Source organism: Neomonachus schauinslandi, chromosome 8 (genome assembly GCF_002201575.2).
Source record: "Neomonachus schauinslandi chromosome 8, ASM220157v2, whole genome shotgun sequence".
In the NCBI taxonomy this organism is placed as follows: Eukaryota; Metazoa; Chordata; class Mammalia; order Carnivora; family Phocidae; genus Neomonachus; species Neomonachus schauinslandi.
The window spans coordinates 93,974,364-93,994,308 of record NC_058410.1 but is presented as its reverse complement, the minus strand read 5'-3'; the positions used below and the strand labels follow the sequence as shown (position 1 = coordinate 93,994,308).

Here is a 19,945-nt window from a genome sequence, read left to right as displayed (position 1 = left end):
TCCCAGGATGAGTGTGCTCTCCTCTGAGAGGTACTCTATTGGCTTCTCCCAGGCTTCTGGGGGTATTACTTGTCAAGGACTGTTTTTAAACTATATTTAAGGATGTGGCTCCCTGGCCCATCAAAACTGTGGATGTGTGCCTGGAGTGGCTAAGCTTCTGAAAGACTTTGTTTTTCCTACTTTTTTCTTTTCCTGACTTGTCCAGTGCCAAAACTGCCTGCTTTTCATTCTCCTGTGGTTGGGGAAGAGATGGAGGGTCAATTCTAGTTCATTGGTTCCTTGAGAATGTCGTCCTTTGGGGTCCCAATTTAATGTAGGAAGGGTCTCCTTTGGGATCCCATGTTTGGCAGGCTCTAATCCTTATCTTTTCACTTTGCCCCTTGAGGCTGAGGATCTGAAGTATAAGTGGATGCCATTGGCTGATGCCTTCTGGGCAAAATTGGCTTTGGTTCTCCTGGGCTTAGATTTTCCTCAAAAAAGGGCAGTTCCTCTTGTCAGTTTTTTAATTCTTGCAAACTAATTTTTATTTTATTTTTTATTTAGTTTTATTTATTTGAGAGAGACCTTGCTTGTGGGCACGTGGGGTGAGGGACTGAGGAAGAGAGAATCTCGAGCAGACTCTGCGCTGAGCACGGGGCCCAACTTGGGGCTTGATCTCACCACGTCGAGATCATGCTGAGCCAAAATCAAGAGTCAGATGCTTAACTGACTGAGCCCTGAGCCACCTAGACGCCCCTTGTAAACTGATTTTTAAAAAATGGTTGATCCACCATTTTTCATTATTTTCACTGGAAAGTAGATCTGAATAACTTAATTAGAAGCTGCCTAATGGCTAGGTCTAGAACCCAAGAGCCTGCATTTATTGCTGTGCTATTGGAGACGCAGCAAACTCTGCGCCTCTCCTCCCCCCAGCGTATTCTTTGCAGCCTCTGTCTAGACAGAATACTGACTAGGAGGGAGGATGGGGTCTAATTTTTTTAAAAGGTTAAGGGGTGCCTGGATGGCTCAGTTGGCTGGGCAGCTGCCTTCGACTCAGGTCATGATCCCAGGGCCCTGGGATCGAGCCCCGTGTCGGGCTCTCTGCTCAGTGAAGCCTGCTTCTCCCTCTCCCTCTGCTGCTCCCCTGCTTGTGTGGGCTCCTGCGCGCTCTCTCTCTCTCTCTCAAATAAATAGAACCTTAAAAAAAAGGTAAAATAGCTTCATAGCTATTGTCATTTATTTGATGAATTATTGTATGCTCTGATTATACATTTTTAGTTTTCTGGAGTTTCATTATATTTTTCAGAATATTTATTTAATCTTTTTCTTTGTTTTTTCAGTTTGAATATTGTCACCCTCCATAGTTTATATATTCCGGTTTGTAAACATTTCACCAGTTATTGTGATGAGAGCTGGGAATATAATAAGTATAACAAATTTCTTTGTGCTTAGGTTCATATAGCAAAGGAGATACACATATAAATGCTTATAGTATAGTACATAAGTACTATAATACCACATGTTCAAGCACAGAAAAGGAAGTAGCTTTTACTGAGAAAATCTGGGGAGACTTTGTAGAGATAATGTGTTAGCTATGTAGACATTTTCCAGTAGTAACAGAGGGTATGGAAGGGCATTTCCAATATGGGAAATAAGTGTAAAGACACAGAGATAAAAGCCATGGTGTGCTATGGGGAGTGCACATAGATTGATAGAATTGGAGGATGAAATATATTTGGGGATGAAAATTAAAACCAGGAAGAGTTAAAGGCCTGGGGGTGGGGGGAAGAGACTGATGGATCCAGGGAGCCTGTGTAGTGGGGATGTGGAGTAGGTGAGCAGGGAGGGTGAGGAGGTATGGTTGGGGGGAGTATATGTATGTTGAGGGGTGGGGGGGTAGTTGTGAATGGGGCTCTGACCTTGGGAGTGAGCTGCTGAGGTAGAGTGTGAGTGGGCAGAATGTGCCAAGGACTGTAAGACTGGTGTTGAGGGGATCATCCATATGGATGTATCTGTCTTTTAGGGCAGTGGCAAGAAGGTGGATGTTACAGTGTTGACAAAGTTTGGGTTTGGGTAGTGTCTGTCCCAGGTTTAGCACTGAAAGCCCTATGTCTTGAGAAACCCCTAATCCTGGGAAAACTGGGATGGTTGGTCACTATAGTGAGTGCCAAAAGGGCTGGATGAGTTTGAGGCAGTTCCTGGTGGAGAGCAGTCATCTGTAGGGGGAGGTACTGGCCACAATGGAGGGAGAAGGGAGGAATGAGTTTATTTCCATTTACGATAGAGCTCTGTTCTCGGAGGCAGCAGAGGTAGGGGAGCATTCAGAAAGAGGTTGAGCCTGTGGGGGTTGGTTACTATAGGACAAAGTAGAAAATATTTTGGAATGTGTTCAACAGAGGGAATATACAAATGAATGAGGTGGATAGATGGGGGTCAGAGCTTAATCAAATGAGAAAGACTGTAGGATCACTGGTAGGTCTCCAGAGGGGTCTATTTTTTGGGTATCCACTGAGAGTAAGGATGAGAGACGTAAATGAAAATAAATGAACAAAAGATTCATCGATAGTTTTGGTATAAAGTTGTTTCAGTTCTGACTCCAGGTGTCTACCAGGCTTTTAGCTTCCTGGTTGGAATAGAATAATGCATATACTCTTCTAGTTGACTTTTTCCACTGTGCCTTATTTCTCTAAAGTTCCATATTTTTATACTTAACTCATTGTCATTTGTAGTGTATTTATATATTAGGTCTCAGCAATAGAGCAAAGTTTTTTTTTTTTTTTTTTAAAGATTTTATTTATTTATTTATTTGAGAGAGAGAGAGAGAGAAAAACAGCATGAGAGGGGATAGGGTCAGAGGGAGAAGCACACTCCTCGCCGAGCCGGGAGCCCGATGTGGGACTCGATCCCAGGACTCCAGGATCATGACCTGAGCCGAAGGCAGTCGCTTAACCAACTGAGCCACCCAGGCGCCCTAGATCAAAGTTTTTAAATAAATTTTCTTAATATTGCTGTTTTGGTATTTAGTATCAATGATTACACAGTATTTTGTTTATTCATTGTTATTTTATATTTTGCTATATTATTGCCATTTTTCTAGGCCACAGCCTGGAAGTGACTCAGCCTATAAACTGGCCACTGAGTCCTGTTTCCCAGTTCAGAACTGAGGTGTGTGTGTGTGTGTATGTGTGTGTGTGCACATGTGTGAGCCAGAGAGAGATAGAAATTGATTGATTGATTGAGATTGGTTAATTAAAAGTGACTCACTTCCATCTTCTGTGCCCTTATGTGGCTTCCTAGGTTTCCTGCCTTTTAGGAGCATGAAGCTTTTCTCAGTAAATCTTAATGCTATCAATGCTGCCTGGCTGGGGTGCCTGGGTGGCGCAGTTGGTTAAGCGTCCTACTCTGAGTTTTGGCTCAGGTCATGATCTCAGGGTGGTGAGATCAAGCCCTACATCAGGTTCCGCACTCAGTGTGGAGTCTGCTTAGATTCTCTCTTCCTTTCCCTCTGCCCCTCACCACTGTGGGCGCACGCTCTCTGTCTCTCTAAAATAAATAAATAAATCTTTAAAAAAAAAATGCTGCCTGTCTACCCTGTGCAGTGCTGTTCTGTAAGCTTCAGCTAAAGCCAATGCCCTAGCAGTGCTGTTGGTCACTTGCAACTCAGTTTATCTACAGTTGTCTGAGTAGACAGTCTGAGGTGGGTTCTGAAAATAGGTTCCCGGGATGGATCACCTGTTGGCTCTCTTCCACTTTAATGAGTGTGCTTCCTTTCATTCTGCCCATCTCTCACTCATGTAAGCAAGGCTAAGCATCGGGCTTGGGGGACATTGAGGCCCTTACAGACCTTTCACTCTTCCACTGCATGCCAGAAACCAGGCTCTTTCCTCTTGTGGGTAGCTGCTGCTTTCAGATTTAATTGTTAATAGAGTCAACTTCTTTTATAAGGTTTTGCTATGGTTAAATAATACAGTTAATTTATAAGGTAGCTGTGTTATCTCTTGGCTCTGTACTTGGGTCATAGGAGATGCTGAAGAAATATTTGTGTGATGGGGTGGGATGGGGTGGAACGTATCTGGCAGATAGTAAGTTTCTGGTCCTCTTATGTCCAGCTCAGGAATTACTGCTGTTTTGATTTATTTAGGAGACTTTGAAGAATTCTTGTATAAATCACCCAGTTTGGTGGGGTGGGGTGGGGGGGATGGAGAAAGGTTTTCATGTAGAAGAGAAGAAATGAGCATATGTATAAGGAATTAATCTTTCTCTCTATAAATTTTAGTATATTTAAAATGTGCCTATGTTATTAAAAAAAAAAGCAGTAATTAAGTAACCAGACGATTGATTTTTACATTGATCAGCTAGGCAGAATTACTGAGATATCAACATATTAATTAGAATCTCAGGGTGTTAAATTATTGTTTGCTTTCTAACTGAACGTTTCGAATGATTATAAATGACAGAGAATTTGTAAGTGACATAACATACCATGCTATCAATTTTGGTTAACTAACACAGTGATAATTATTTCCTTTTTTTTTTTTATTTTTTTAAATTTTTAAATTTTTTTTTTAATTTATTTTTTGACAGAGAGAGACATAGCGAGAGAGGGAACACAAGCAGGGGGAGTGGGAGAGGGAGAAGCAGGCTTCCCACGGAGCAGGGAGCCCGATGTGGGACTCAATCCCAGGACCCTGGGATCATGACCTGAGCCGAAGGCAGACGCTTAACGACTGAGCCACCCAGGCGCCCCAATTATTTCCTTTTTTTATTTTATTTTTTTATTTCCTGTTTTCTCTGTTTCCTAAAAATTCCTAAAAATGTACTGATTATTAACAATTTATTTTTCATTTTTTTCCTATTATATGGCTCTCATTTATACAATTAAATGCAGAAAGTATGTTTTAAGAATTGGATTGTAGGGGTGCCTGGTTGGCTCAGTTGGAAGAGCATGTAACTCTTGATCTCAGAGTTGTGAGTTTGAGCCTCACATTTGGTGTAGAGATTGCTAAAACATAATAAAGTACAAAAAAAAATTGGATTATAAATAGAAAACATGTTTTAAACTAACTTTTATTTTAGGTTGATAAGTGTTCTGGTTATTTATTAGTATGTGACAACTACCCCCAAGTCTAAAATAACAATTCTAAAACCTAATATCAAAACTTAAAACCAAAACCAAACTCTAAATCTAAAACAATAACCAGTTTATAATATTTCACAATTTTGAGGGGCAGGGATTCATACTGGGCTCTCCACAGGGCAACTTTTCTGATCCACATGATATCACTTGGGATTACTTGGTTGGCAACTAGTCTACAACTACAACAACTAGTTGTAGACCTACAACTAGTCTGGTGTAGGTCCAAGGCAGCTTTACTCACATGCTCAGTACTGAAGTGAGGACCTGTAGAAGGCTGGACTCTGTGGGGATCCTCTTCATGTGATCCTGAAAGCAAGGAGGTTAGACTTCTTTGGTGACCCAGGACTTTAAGAGAACAAGGCAGAAGCTGTCAGTCCTCCCAAAGGTCAGGCATGGGACTAGCATGGCATCACTCGTGCCATATTGTTAGTCAAAGCAGTCTTAGTCCAGCCCAGATCAAAGGGAAGACAGATCTCAGTTCTTAATGGGTAGAGCTTAATGGGAATGTCAAAGAATTTGCAGCCATTTTTAAACCCCACAGTAAGATTAATAATAGGTCACAGTGCATTTGAGAAACACAGTGCCCTTTATAGATCACAATACTTACTACCAATATAGAACGATATTTATTAGAAATAGTGATAGCAGTACTGGGGCACCTGGGTGGCTCAGTCGGTTAAGCGTCTGCCTTCGGCTCAGGTCATGATCTCAGGGTCCTGGGATCGAGCCCCGCATCGGGCTCCCTGCTCAGCGGGGAGTCTGCTTCTCCTTCTCCCTCTGCTCCTCCCCCCAGCTCGTGCTCTCTCTCTCTCTCAAATAAATTAAGGAAAAAAAAAAAAGGAAATAGTGATAGCAATATTAAAAACCAGGATGTTTGCCTTCACTACTTGTTTTAGCCACAAATTTTTATTTCATTGTAAAAGAAATGATTCTTAATTGTTTCATTGTACACTGGATATTTTAAACGGTCTTTCTATTAATAATTGTATTAATATTGTTGGAATTGTTAACATGTCTTTTTATCTGCTAGTGCAGGTGTGTTTCATTTTCAGAAAAACTAATACTTTAAATCATTTATTTACATGTATTGATGTCATGCCCCTTTCCACAAAGGAGTTGAGGTGACTTGAAACAAGACACATAGGACAGATCTGTATCGAAGTAAAACATAAATAACAGTGGATAATGAGGATCAAGAAAAACAGTCAGTAAATGGCATCACCATCTGCCCATTGGCTAAAACTCCAGACCTAGGAGTCTTTTTCTTCATCCTCTTCATTAACAATCTGTCCATCTGTTCTACTCCAAAATATATTCCAAATCTGTCCACTTGTTTTTCGTCCCAGTGCTTCTCTGGTTTAGGCCACCATCATCTTTTCCCCAAGTAGTTCCCTTTCTTCCACTCTGATCCCTCTTACCATTCCTTCTCTGTTCAGCACAAGAATTGTCTTAAAAAAAATCACAGTGTAAATTAGATCTTGACTTTCCTGTGCTTCACACGTCTGTTTAATACATTGTTCTTATTATAAAGTCTATCTCACCCTGGTCTGAGGGCTGTCTGCCTCTCAGCACCTCTCACGCCACCCTGCCTGTCACTGCTCTCCATCGGCCTTCTTTCTCTTGCTCCATCCTTTTCCTCTCTGGTAAAACAACCTGTGAGGACCTTTGCACTAGTTCTTTCCTCTGGTTGAGATACTCTTGCCACAGGTTTTGCATGGTTGACTTGTTTTCATTTAAATGTCATTTCTTCAGAGACTAATTGACCATGCAACCGAAAGTATAAATCCATCCATCCATAGCGCGTCATTTTGTTTTATTTTCATCATAGATGGTTGCCTGATAATTTCTTGTTTATTGTGTATTGTCTGTCTCATTAAAATGTAAGCTTCATGAGAGCAGTTTTGTTTTGCTTGTTTGTAGCTGGATCCCATCTTCTGGAAATGGTGCTTGGTACATAGTTCTTAGTGTTTTTAGAAAGAATTCTACATAAAAAAATCAAATGTTAGAACTGATAGTGGTATTTCCAGGATGTGATAGATTTATTTTAGAAAAGAGGATTCTTGAGGTGCCTGACTGGCTCAGTCGACTGGTAGAGCATGTGACTGACTCTTGGTCTCAGGTCTTTGAGTTTGAGACCCATGTTGGCTGTAGAGATTACTTAAAAATAAAATCTAAAAAAAAAAAAGGAAGGATTCTTTCCTGGGACTTACTCTTTAGACTGGTGATATGCATCAAAATCACTAATGACTCTTTAGATTCATTATACACCTAGGCTTCATTCTGAGGTCTCGGAGGCACCAGGAATCTGTAATTTTGAAAAGCTCCACTGCAAATCTGATGTACATCCTTATTTAAGGAACAGGGTCTGAGAGAGAAAGCTGTGTGGATGCAAGTAGAAAACTTCTGGCCAACTATTTAGAAACATGATTGAATATTGTTGATGTGAAGTTTATAGACAAAATCTCTGGGTAGCCTTATTTATATCTTTACTTTAGAGGCCATTGTAATAGACTAGTGATTCCAAAGTGGTGTGCTTAAGATGATCATTTGGGAGTGTAGGAAGGAAATAATTCAATTTATACAGTTTTAATCTCATTCCTTTTACATTTTGGAGTGGGGGGTAAGGCATGTTATGAGTACACAATGTACAGTAATGTACATAATTTATAAAAATACATGTAGCAGAAGTATGTGCTCCAAATATTTTATTGATCAAAATGTGGGATCCAAAGAGCATAGCGATCACTCTGCCAGTCAGGATAGGTTACACAGTGGTAACAAATGATCCCTAAATCTCAGTGACTACTAAAAAGGTTTGTTTCTTGTTCATGCTCTGTGTCTCTTGTGGTGCATATTTGGCCCTGCTCTGTGTCATATTGATGCTGTGACTCAGATTGATTGATCAGCCATTATCTGAAATTTCACCAGTTGCTGTGGCAGTGGGAGGAGAGAATTGGGTAAACCACATGCTTATAAAGTTTTTGCTTGGGTGTGACACATGTCACTTAGATTTCATTGGCCAAAGCAAGTCACATGGCAATGCATGAGTCCAGCAGGTAGGGGATGTACAACCCTCTCTCAGTGAGGGGGTCTGCCTAGGGTGAATAGCAATGCAGTCTACACAGACAGCCTCTTACTTATTTACTCTGTGGAACATTTGCCTCACCAGAGCTCTGTTTTAATCTCCTCTTAGGTGTGCTGGCAGAGCGAAACTGCTCTCCCAGTTCCTGGTTTGATGGAGAATATCAAAAAGAGAAGGTTACACAGGGTGCCTGGGTGGCTCAGTTGGTTAAGCGACTGCCTTCGGCTCAGGTCATGATCCTGGAGTCCCTGGATCGAGTCCCACATCGGGCTCCCTGCTCGGCAGGGCGTCTGCTTCTCCCTCTCCCGCTCCCCCCTCTTGTGCTCTCTCTCTCTCTCACTCTCTCTCTCAAATAAATAAATAAAATCTTAAAAAAAAAAAAAGAGAAGGTTACACAAAGCCCAAATCCTTAATTGTTAGTAAGACAGCATGTAAAACAGTATAATTATAAAATATAGAAATAAAACTCTACACAAACTGTTAAAGCCCAGTAATTTTTGCTTGACAAAAAGATATATACCATTATACCATATGCCATTTGAAACATAGAGGTACTGACTATTTGGTGACTGGATTATAGATATTGAACTGTGGGGAATTGTGAGTAGTGGTGGAAAGAGAAGAGCTTCAAAGCTCAAATGTCCAGGGCCTTTGCTAATTGAAATCAGAGTGAAGGTTGAGCATCTCTGGAATAGTAATGGAAGTTACTGAGGAAATGTGATTCCATTTAGAACGGTTTGCTTATATACCTCTTTTCAGGAAGATGTTGAGAATACTCAAAGGTTATTTTAGATATTTGGGTTTTTTTTTAAGATTTTATTTATTTGAGAGAGTGAGAACAAGTAGACAGAGCTGCAGGCAGAGGGAGAGGGAGATGCAGGCTGAGCAGAGAGCACGATGCGGGGCTCAATCCCAGGACTCTGGGATCACAACCTGAGCTGAAGGCAGCCGCTTAACCAACTGAGCCACCCAGGGGAACCTATTTTAGATATTTGAAATGATCAAGTCAGTAGCAGTTTATACTAATTAATAAAGTTTTGTAAAATCATCCTATATTTTTCGGTGAGAATTTTCTTACTTTGGCCATTTAAATGTTGGTTATAACTAAATTGATAAATGAAGATTTAGAATGTGTGTGACAAATGGATGAACTTTTTAATTCACCAAGGAAAAACCGTATTTACTGAAAGGCTGTAACATAAGCAATGACATGAATTTTAGATAGAGTGCCGTGTGTTTTGGAATGCACCTGGTTACTTTGGGTGAATGATTTAGAAACACATTGAATTCCTTAGAATTTTATTCATTATTTCTAATCTAAGCAAGAGTAGGCAATTTTTTTTTTTTTTGGGAGGGTGCTTTTTTTTAATTAAAAATTTTTTTAAAAGATTTTATTTAAGTAGAGTGTGTGTGAGCGTGAGCATGGGGAGGAGCAGAGGGGGAGGGAGAGAAAGGGGAATGAATCTCAAGCAGACTCCATGCTGAGCGCAGGGCCCAAGGTAGAGCTCAATCTCATGACCCCGAGATCATGACCTCAGCCGAAACCAAGAATCAGACGCTTAACTGACTGTGCCACCCAGGCGCCCCTGGGAGGTATATTTCAATGAAAGAAAATCTAATTACGTTCTTTTTTTAAGTAAGCTCTACACCCAATGTGGGGCTTGAACTCATGACCCCGAGATCAAGAGTAGCATGTTCTACTGACTGAGCTAGCCAGGTGCCCCTTTATTACATTCTTTAGTACTCTAGTTTTTATTCCAAAAACTTTTGAATAAAAAAAGGTTAGTCTTGACTCTGTTTCTAAGGCAAAAGACTATTTGAACAAGTATGTCTTATAACTTACTATGTTGTATGACCATTAAGGTGATGTATGCTTCTACTACTTCCCTGATATTTATTAGGTAAGCAGTTAATTGCTTATAAATACCTGTGGTATTGTTAATACAAATAATTGAGCTGAGTTTCGGAAAGGGGGAGATACTGTATTACCCTGGAGAAGTACTAGCATTATATATTGCTGTGGGATTTGTTTAGTTAGAACCCAAAAGAGTCTTAGGAAAAACATCTGTATGTTCAAAGATACCTATTTCTTTGTTGCTGTAATCAGTGATTATAAAAGGGCCCTGGTGGATTAACATACCTGAACTTCAGTTTTATCAGCTGATTCAGTCAAAACTATTTTGGTAAAAAACAGTATATGCAGTCAGTTATGATTGCCTTCATTAATGGTGAGGGGAACAGGCCTGTATATTAGAATTTTATTTAAATTCAAGTGAGTGTTCATTAGGCAAATTCAAAATCCATTTTTATTTTGAATTTATCTTTTTATATTTCCAGTTGTAAATTCACTTAAAAAATAATGAAAACTTTGATGAAGACGTTAAGATTTCTTCCCCTTTCATCATATCTCCCTGATCAGTTTCTTACTTTATCAGTTGCTGTTTGAGAATTACAGTTTGACTCTAAAACTGGTCTAAAATATAGTTGCCTTTGCTCAGATTCTCTGTGGTGTGTATCTGGTTGTGCATTTGAGTTTCAAAGGATTTTCCTTATGGAGTGCAAAGGAAAAGGTAGATAGTCAGTTAAACCGAGGCATATATGAAGAAAAATGCTGAAGCAGAATAATCTGGTGTTAGCTCTTAGGAAAATATGTGCTATTGCTAAGCCTCAACTTAAAACACTGTAGAATGAGTGTAGATTATATATAATTTGGGCTGTGACACCCTTTAAAATTTTTACCTATAAGACTTATCATGACATCTAGTTGTATTACATTTTTAGTTTCTGTATTTTTATCCTGTTCATTACCAAAAAAGAATTGCAGTGAAAATCTTAATTGATGACTTTCTCTTGATGTTACATGTTTGTCGAACTCTTGCAGGGTAGTATTTTGTTTATTTTATTTGGAGACTGCATGGTCTTGTGAACTTTAGTGTCAGTTTTTAATTGGAAATCCAATTTCATTTCTATTTCTATTAATTAGCTGTAAAATTAAGATAATATCTACATGGTAGGGTTGTTGGTATGATTAAATGAAATAATATTAACTAGTAGATGGTATGCTTAGATCTCAACCTCCATTGGCTCTTTAATAATCTGGTGGACAGGGGCTCCTGGGTGGCTCAGTCATTAAGCGTCTGCCTTTGGCTCAGGTCATGATCTCAGGGTCCTGGGATCGAGTCCTGCATTGGGCTCCCTGCTCCGCGGGAAGCCTGCTTCTCCCTCTCCCACTCCCCCTGCTTGTGTTCCCTCTCTCACATTCTCTCTCTGTCAAATAAATAAAATCTTAAAAAAAATCTGGTGGACACACCTAGACTGCCTTTCTCTCTGCTGTATTTCGATTTCATATAACACCTGTGAGTAAACATTTTAAGCCATTACACAGTGATGAGATAACTGTCCACCAGCCAGTGATTCTGTTTCAGTAGTAGTGCCATCATTCTTTTCATAGACAGTTTGTGCAATTACATAAGTATTTTGTAGGCTCTTTCTGCCTGTGCTCTTTAAAAACGGGCCACAGAAGGGCAGGGATGGAGTGATGGTGGGTTGGATGGGTATGCTTTGGGCCCAGCCTCACTTCAACCAGAGTGTGTTTTTTTTCTAATTTCTGCAGCATAATATTCTTCTAGGTAAGATTTCCTTTGAAGGAAGTTTTCAAAAATATGCTGGATTTTTACCTTTCAGGGAAATAAAGAGAAAGAAAAGCTTAACTAGTATTAGTAGTTAAGCAGCATTAGTCTTAGACTTAACAGATTTGGGTAAATATGGAAATCATTAGGCATGCCTAAAGTGGTGATTCTATAGTATCACTTTAATACTTAAACTAGCCAATAGTTTATTTTTTAAAAATCATTTATATATATATTTTAAAGATTTTATTTATGTATTTGTCAAAAAGAGAGAGAGAATCCCACAGGCAGGGGGAGCGGCAGGCAGAGAGAGAGGGAGAAGCAGACTCCCCACTGAGCAGGGATCCTGATGCAGGACTCGATCCCAGGACGCTGGGAGCATGACCTGAGCCGAAGACAAACGTTTAACCGACTGAGCCACCCAGGCATCCCTAGGCAACAGGTTCTTTAATTTTGAAGTAAAAGAACAAAGTAAAAAGGATATGCAAGAAAGCAGTGAAAAATTAGAAATTGGAATAAAAAACACCATTACAGTAACATCCATGAAATACGTAAGGAATGAATTTAATAAAATATATGCAAGTATAAGGAAGAAAATAAAAATGATCTCTAGTCCCTTTATCCAGAGTTATACAGTTTTACTTTGGTCTAAACTTTTCCCTCACACATAAACTTGTGCACAAACACAGACATGGAATCTTTTAATGGTTTATTTTAATTTGTCCTCACCTAATTGTATTAATTTACTTATACCTAACAATTTCATGCATATCTTTCTGTAACAGTAATCATAAGTATTCATAATTTTAAAAAGAATTTTACTGACTGTATTATATTTCATATAACACATTTCACTTTTGTTTCACTTTTTTAAAAATGTTTTAAAAAGTAAGAAGTATAACACATATCCAGAAAATATATCCAACAAAAACATACAGTTTAGTGGATTATTATTAAGTCTGTGATACAGGAATAAAGCATTGCTATTAGTCTTCAAACTTTTCCTGTGTTCTTTCTCAACCAATTGTCTTCTTTTTCCTAGAGGAAACCACTGAAGTCTGACTTTATGGTTATCATTTCCTTACCTTTTTTCCTTTGAGTTGACCACCTGAGTATTCATTCCTAAACAGTATAATTTTCCTTATTAAGACAAAACTTTATATAAATGTAACAATGAGGTATTTTTTATTTTGTATGTATTATTTTGCTTAATATGTTTTTAAGACTTAACGCATATCATGTGAAGTTGTTTATTTTTGTTGCTATGCCGTAGTCTGTATACGGATATACTATGCCTTTGATGAATTTTTGGGTTTTTAGTTTTGGCTGTTATGAATAATACTTGTTCATGTTTCTTTGTATGCTTCTCTAGGGCAGTGGTCTGAGAACTGGAATATCCCCATCACTGGGGAACTTCTTAGAGATGTAATTTTTGGGACCTGCCCCAGAGATTATGAATCAGAAGCTCTAGGAGTGGGGTGCAGCCATATGTATCTTAACAAACCTTCTAGGTGATTATAATTGTACCTCTTGAAATCCATTGCTCTAGGGTAGGGCTCAGCAAAATTTGGCCCATGGGCCAGATTCTCTCTGCTCTCTGTTTTTGCATAACCTGTGAGTGAAGATTGATTTTTACATTTTTAAGTAGTTGAAAAAAATTAAAAGAATAACATTTCTTATCAAAGGAAAATTCTTATAAGAAATGTAAGCTTCAGAGTCCATAAATACAGTGTTATTTTAACACAGCTATATCCATTTGTTTATGGCCTGTAGGAAGTGCTGGTTCAGGATAATTTTAATGTAAATCCAAAATCTGAGGTCCCTCGCCCACTAGATAATTAGATACTGGGCTGCAGATCCGTATGAAGGCTGATAAACTTCTGGTTGACACCCACCTAAGTCCTTCAGTGTCCTAGAGAGTAGGGCATAGTTACCACTTTTGGCAGGGTCTCCATGAAGCTACTTTCCCAGAATTAGCAAATATAAAAGTAGACTTTCAGTGACAGGACTGACCTGTGAGTCTTAAACCTATGAGAACTTTGATGCGGATGGATTGGTCTAAATCACCTAGTCCACAATTACTGCAACGTAAGGCGTTTCTTGATGATTCTACTGAGTTTTTAATTTCTGTTCTTGAATTTTTTGTCTGTTTCTGGAATCTCTCTATCACAAATTACTTTTTATAGTTTCCCATTCATACAGCTATCATCACATTTTTTTTAAAGATCTTATTAGAGAGAGAACGAGCAGGGGAAAGGGGCAGAGGGGGACAGAGAGAGAGAGAAGCAGACTCCCCGCTGAACAGGGAGCCTGAGGTGGGGCTTGATCCCAGGACCCCAAACTATGACCCGAGCCGAAGGCAGTCGCTCAACCAACTGAGCCACCCAGGAGCCCCAGCTATCATCACATTTGTCTTTTATTTCTCTACACATATTAATATAGTTATTATCTATATACTTTGAGTCGTATTCTTGTTGTTACTTATGAAGTGATGTTTTATTGTGAGCCTTGTTATAAAATACAGTATGTTTGACACTGTATTTGAAGATGAGTTTGCAGGAATCCTTTGAGGCATCCCACAATGTGCTTTTCTTCATAGAGGATTTGAGTTTGCTTCTGCCAAGTGTCTGGGATATTTGATTCAGGAACCACCTTAAAACAAGTTCAAGGCTTGGGATTTCACTGATGGCATTTGAGCAGGAGGATCTCTTGTTAGATACTCCACTTTCATTTGAGCCTGAGTTTATATATATATTAATCTGTGCTTTAAAGAAGATGTTTTTATTTATTTACTTATTAAAAGATTTTATTTATTTGAGAGAAGGAGATTGAGAGCGAGCACGAGCAGGGGGAGGGGCAGAGGGAGAGGGACAAGCAGGCTCTCTATTGATCAGAGAGCTCGTTGTGGGGCTCGATCCCAGGACCCTGGGATCATGACCTGAGCTGAAGGCAGATGCTTAACCAACTGAGCCACCCAGGTTCCCCTAAAAAAGATGCTTTAAAAAATTTTTTCATTGTTATTTCTTCGATTTTTGTGAGACGGTGATCTGAATAATATAGCTTGCTTTACTGAAACATAAAGTTCTACTGAAATTTATTTACCCACATACCTGTTTTGGGACATTGGTTTTTTTTTTTCCTTATTGTAAATAACATTGTGATGAAAAGAAATTGTTCCTGTATGTGTATTTCTCCCATTATTTACTTCAGACTAATGCTGGAATTAAAATTGTTAGGGTCTGCTTGCTTTTAAGGCTTTTTGATACGTATTGTCAAAGTGCCCTGCATACACTGTGTTCTCTAAATGTTTGAAATTTTTGCATTTTAATAGGTATAAACTAATACTGCATTATTATTTTAATTTACTCCCCTCCCCATTCTTCACCCCCTCCTTTTCTTTTTTTAGAGAGAGTGTATGCTTGCAAAGGGGCAGGGGGCAGCGGTGGGGGGGGAGAGAGAGAGAGAGAGAATCTTAAGCAGGCTCCATGCTCAGCGCAGAACCTGATGTGGGGCTCAATCTCAGGACCCTGAGATCATGACCTGAGCCAAAATCAATGATGGGACACTTAACTGACTGAGCCACCCAGGTTTCCCATCTTCCCCTTTCTAAATAGGAATGTTTACTATGGTTATTCTGCCCCTGTTTCTAGCACTTTTTATTCAGTATGTATGGGGAGGGTGTTGTGTGTGTGTGTGTGTAAGTGGAGAGGATAGATAGTTTGTCTTTAACAAGAGAAGCTTTATCCTCTTCTAATATAGGGACTACCAAGCATCACCCATGTATGTTGAACTTTGAGATTAATGCCATTACTGTATAGAACTTTTAGATTGTCTTACCTGTGATAGGAGTGAATGTATTTTGTAGCATAAGTTGAGTGAACTGTAAATTGGTGACTAGAAGAATGGATTGCAGTAATCATTGATACTGTTCACCAGTAAATTTGGGTTCTCTTCTTTCTGCTCCTTTGAAGATAGTGTGCTTATGTGATATGCTTTTGTCAATGAAATGTGAGTGGAATTGACCTGCATAACTCTTAGGAAGAACCAGTTTGCCATTCATGTTCCTTCCGCCTATCATGCAGGAGATTGGAGTCTCCCTAAGCCATCTGGTTGTTTGGTGGGAACCACTGGTAGTGAAGCATTGCTGCTCCCTGCCACCCCTCACAAACATGCAGAAAAGCAGGAAATACCATTTTTTGTTAAGCCACTAAAATTTTTAAATTCTTTGTTACTGAACCATAACCTAGCCAATCCTAACCAACATAGATTACTGTAAAAAGTGATCAGGAAAGCTATAAAGGCTGATTATCTTGACAATTATAAAAGAGTGGAATTTTAATTTACTTTTATTGTTGTTACTTATGTGATTATCGTCTGTGTTTTGCTTTTAGATTACTAGTACTTATGTCCTCCTACTACCTAGGGGTTTATTGAGAGTAACCTGGATGTTAAATGATATAAATATTCCCCTCAGTGTTTGGTTTATATTTTATCTTCATTTACAGATCTTTTATTTTTCTCTGTAGAATTTTGAAATTTTTATCTAGTCAGATCAATCTTTTTATTTTTAAAGACATAATCAGTCTGAGATAGTAGATCTACATTGTTCCTAGAAAAGCTGGTGTTTTAAATTTGAAGTTGTTTTGTATGGTTAGAAAATTGAGAAATAGTTAAACCACTTTTAACTGCAAATATATATTTTAATAAATTAGCATAACCCTTGAGTTGGGATTATGCTCCCAGTTAGACTATTCTCCCATAGACTATTTGAAATATGTGTTTAACCTGAGTTTTTATTGTAATTTCTTTCCTATTATAACGCTTTTTATTTTTTTTGTTTATTGTTCTTTTGGTATATGCCCTCAGAAATTGGCAGAGTAGAAATTTGAAAGTATATTGAATTTAAATTTTCTTTGATATTTTGGCTTTCTTTTTTTTTTTTTAAGATTTTATTTATTTATTTGACAGAGACACAGTGAGAGAGGGAACACAAGCAGGGGGAGTGGGAGAGGGAGAGGGAGAAGCAGGCTGGGAGCCCGATGCTGGGCTCAATCCCAGAACCCTGGGATCATGACCTGAGCCGAAGGCAGATGCTTAAGGACTGAGCCACCCAGGCGCCCCTAAGAACTTTAATTTTTTAAACAGTATAAAATATATTTCCTTTTAGATAAGTGATGAAGAGAAGAGTGTCCGAGAACCAGAGATTCTTGCTTCATCACCCAGTTTGAGTGGGTCTAAGACGGAGTTGGAGTTGGAGTCAGTTTATAAGGTATGTAAACTTCTTAAAATACATCCTAAGTTTTGTTAAATATATCACATTGAGCTTTATATACATATTTAATTAACCCAGGCATATAGCCTCTGGTCACTACAGCTTCTACCTCTCCTGTGCAGAATTCATCTTCACCCCACTGAGGGTGTGCCAACATTCTGTGCTGGGCTGTCTGTCCTACAGAGCCTACACACCCTTCTAACCTTGTTTGGATTCTGACCCTGCCAAAGCAGGCCATTCTCTTAAAGGAATACTCTCCTCGCAGTACTTAGGCCTCTCCACCCCATGCTGAGCTGCCCCTTCAGGGATACTCTCTTCACCCACTGAGCTTCACCACCTTGTTCTGGATCACTGCTCTGCGTGATAGCTTTTTCATCACTCTTGGGCTCTGATGCCATGCTTGGACTGTTTTCCCCACCTAGACTATTTCTTATTCCATTTGGGCTCTGTCACTTTCTGCCTATTTGCTCTCCCCTGGCAAGACCTTCTTTAACCTACTCAGGTTCTGGCATCTTAAAGTGGGCTGTCTCTGCTGCTGTCTTTTCCTCAGCATATATATCTGCTCTGCTTGAACCCATTGAACAGCTTTTGGACTGAATAATTCCAGAAGGGGAAGGGGTGGAGCTGAAATTAATTTTAAAATTTGGTAGCTGCAACACTACAATTGTCTTTGAAAAGGATGTACTGGTTATTGTCGGTGAGTGCCAGTAGTTTAAAATCCTGCTTCCACTATTTTGACTTCCCTGTTTCTACCATTTAGGCCATCATTCAGTCAGCTTTCCAAACTTAGAGTATGGGAATCAATATTTATTCTTCCCACACCACACATTTCCCATTACTCTGTCTTCACATCATTTTTTGCTTCTGCTTGGACATTTTTATTTCTACAGTGACCACCTTAATAAGCTAGAATCATGGAATATTAGAGGTAAAGAACCCCTAAGGGTCATTTATACCATCTCTCTCCCCTTCCCTGCTTAAATTTAGAAGCATTCATTAAATATATAGAAATCATAAGTCTGGTCAGTCACAGAGTTTGAACTAGAACTCATGTTTCCAAACTATCCCTGTCTCTTGCCTGGATCATTGAAATAAACCCTCTAACCTCCTCCTCTAATATGTTCTGTGTAACTGTTGTTTGGTGCTGTGTCATACACATACCACCCTACAGAGCTGTTTGACTTTCCATGTGTGTCTGTCTTGTTTTCTCAACTAAGTGATGAACTTCTTTAGGACTGTGGTGTAGTCATAGAAGTGTGTTTAAAAAAACATGATCTGTTTATTGGGTGGTTTTACTGGTTATGTAGAAGAATCTTAGGCATATATTTGGGTTTTTTTTTTTTTAAGATTTATTTATCTGAGGAGTGCCTGGGTGGCTCAGTCATTAAGCGTCTGCCTTCGGCTCAGGTCATGATCCCAGGGTCCTGGAATCCAGCCCCACATCGGGCTGTCTGCTCCGCAGGAAGCCTGCTTCTCCCTCTCCCACTCCCCTTGCTTATGTTCCCTCTCTCGCTGTGTCTCTCTCTGTCAAATAATCAAATAAAGTCTTTAAAAATAAATAAATAAAGTTTACTTATTTTAAAAATAGATTTATTTGAGAGAGAGCATGCACGAGGCGGGGAGGGGCAGAGGGTGAGAATCTTCAAGTGTACTCCCCACTGAGCGCGGATCCTGACTCGGCTTGATCCCATGACCCATGAGATCATGACCTGAGCCAAAACCAAGAGCTGGATGCTTAACCAACTGAGCCACCCAGGCGCTTCTCAGGCATATAGATTTAACTCCTCTCTAAAACTTGGGTGACTAGGCAATTTGGGGATCATTTCTTTCACCTAATTTTTACCACATTTTAAAAAAGAAAAACTGTATTGGAGAGTGAGGATGATTTTCAGTTTACTCATACCATATTCTCATATCATAAAATTTTAGGATAGTTCTCAGGATTTTAAAAAATGAAAGTGGAGTATTACGTTTTTTAAATGATATTTACTGGTAAGTACTTCAGTAGCGGAACTGAACAGTTATTATTTCATTTCTTGGTGTTGAGATTAGCTTTTCCAGTGTATTTTTCTAGTGAAAGAATGGAACAGATGAAGAAATTTAGAATTACTAGTAATTTTCACCACTGAACATATTGTATACACGTAATTGATGCAGAATAAAATTGTGGAATATATCATATGAGGGGAATGCAACATGCTTAGAGGGCTTGAGTTGAGAGTTTAAAATCCTGAAGATTATAATTTGTAAATTCGTGAGTTAAGAGTAAAAATGGTGTATTCTAACTTGGCTTATTATTATTTTTCAAAGCATCTCCTCTGAAATGAGCACATTTTTTGGACTGTCATTTCTTCCTAATGTTTTTTATTTAGTTTTAAGGATTATAAATTGTTTTTTTGTTTGTTTTGATCTGGGACAAATTAATTTCTTGTTTAGACTTAGTACGTATGAAGATTTAGGAGGATTTCATGACAGGTACTGACTTATTTTCCCTGTTTCACTATGAATTCAGATCCCTTTTGCTGATGCTCTGGATTTGTTCCGAGGAAGGAAAGTCTATTTGGAAGGTGGCTTCGCTTATGTACCACTTAAAGACATTGTGGCAATTGTCCTGAATGAATTCAGAGCGAAACTGTCCAAGGCTTTAGCAGTGAGTATTTCACTTTATTTCTGTATTTACTTGATTTCCACATGGTCACATTTTCAATTATATACTCTTGGTAGTTTTGTTCTGTAATTCTTAAGAAATACTTTAATGTTTATAACGATATTTGAATTGCTTATGATGTTGAACTGGTAATTCTAGAACCACTAGGTTTTTATTTGTTATTGCCCATGGTTAGTTT

General features: G+C 38.8%; 1 protein-coding gene across 1 annotated transcript in view; it reads left to right on the top strand.

Moving 5' to 3' along the window:
- Nucleotides 1-19,945, top strand: part of PRIM2 (DNA primase subunit 2) — a 320,402-nt gene that overhangs the window by 46,356 nt on the left and 254,101 nt on the right. The window contains 2 exon segments of the mRNA XM_021691946.2: nucleotides 16,995-17,096; nucleotides 19,612-19,749. Of these exon segments, the coding sequence (XP_021547621.2) occupies nucleotides 16,995-17,096; nucleotides 19,612-19,749 (240 nt within the window).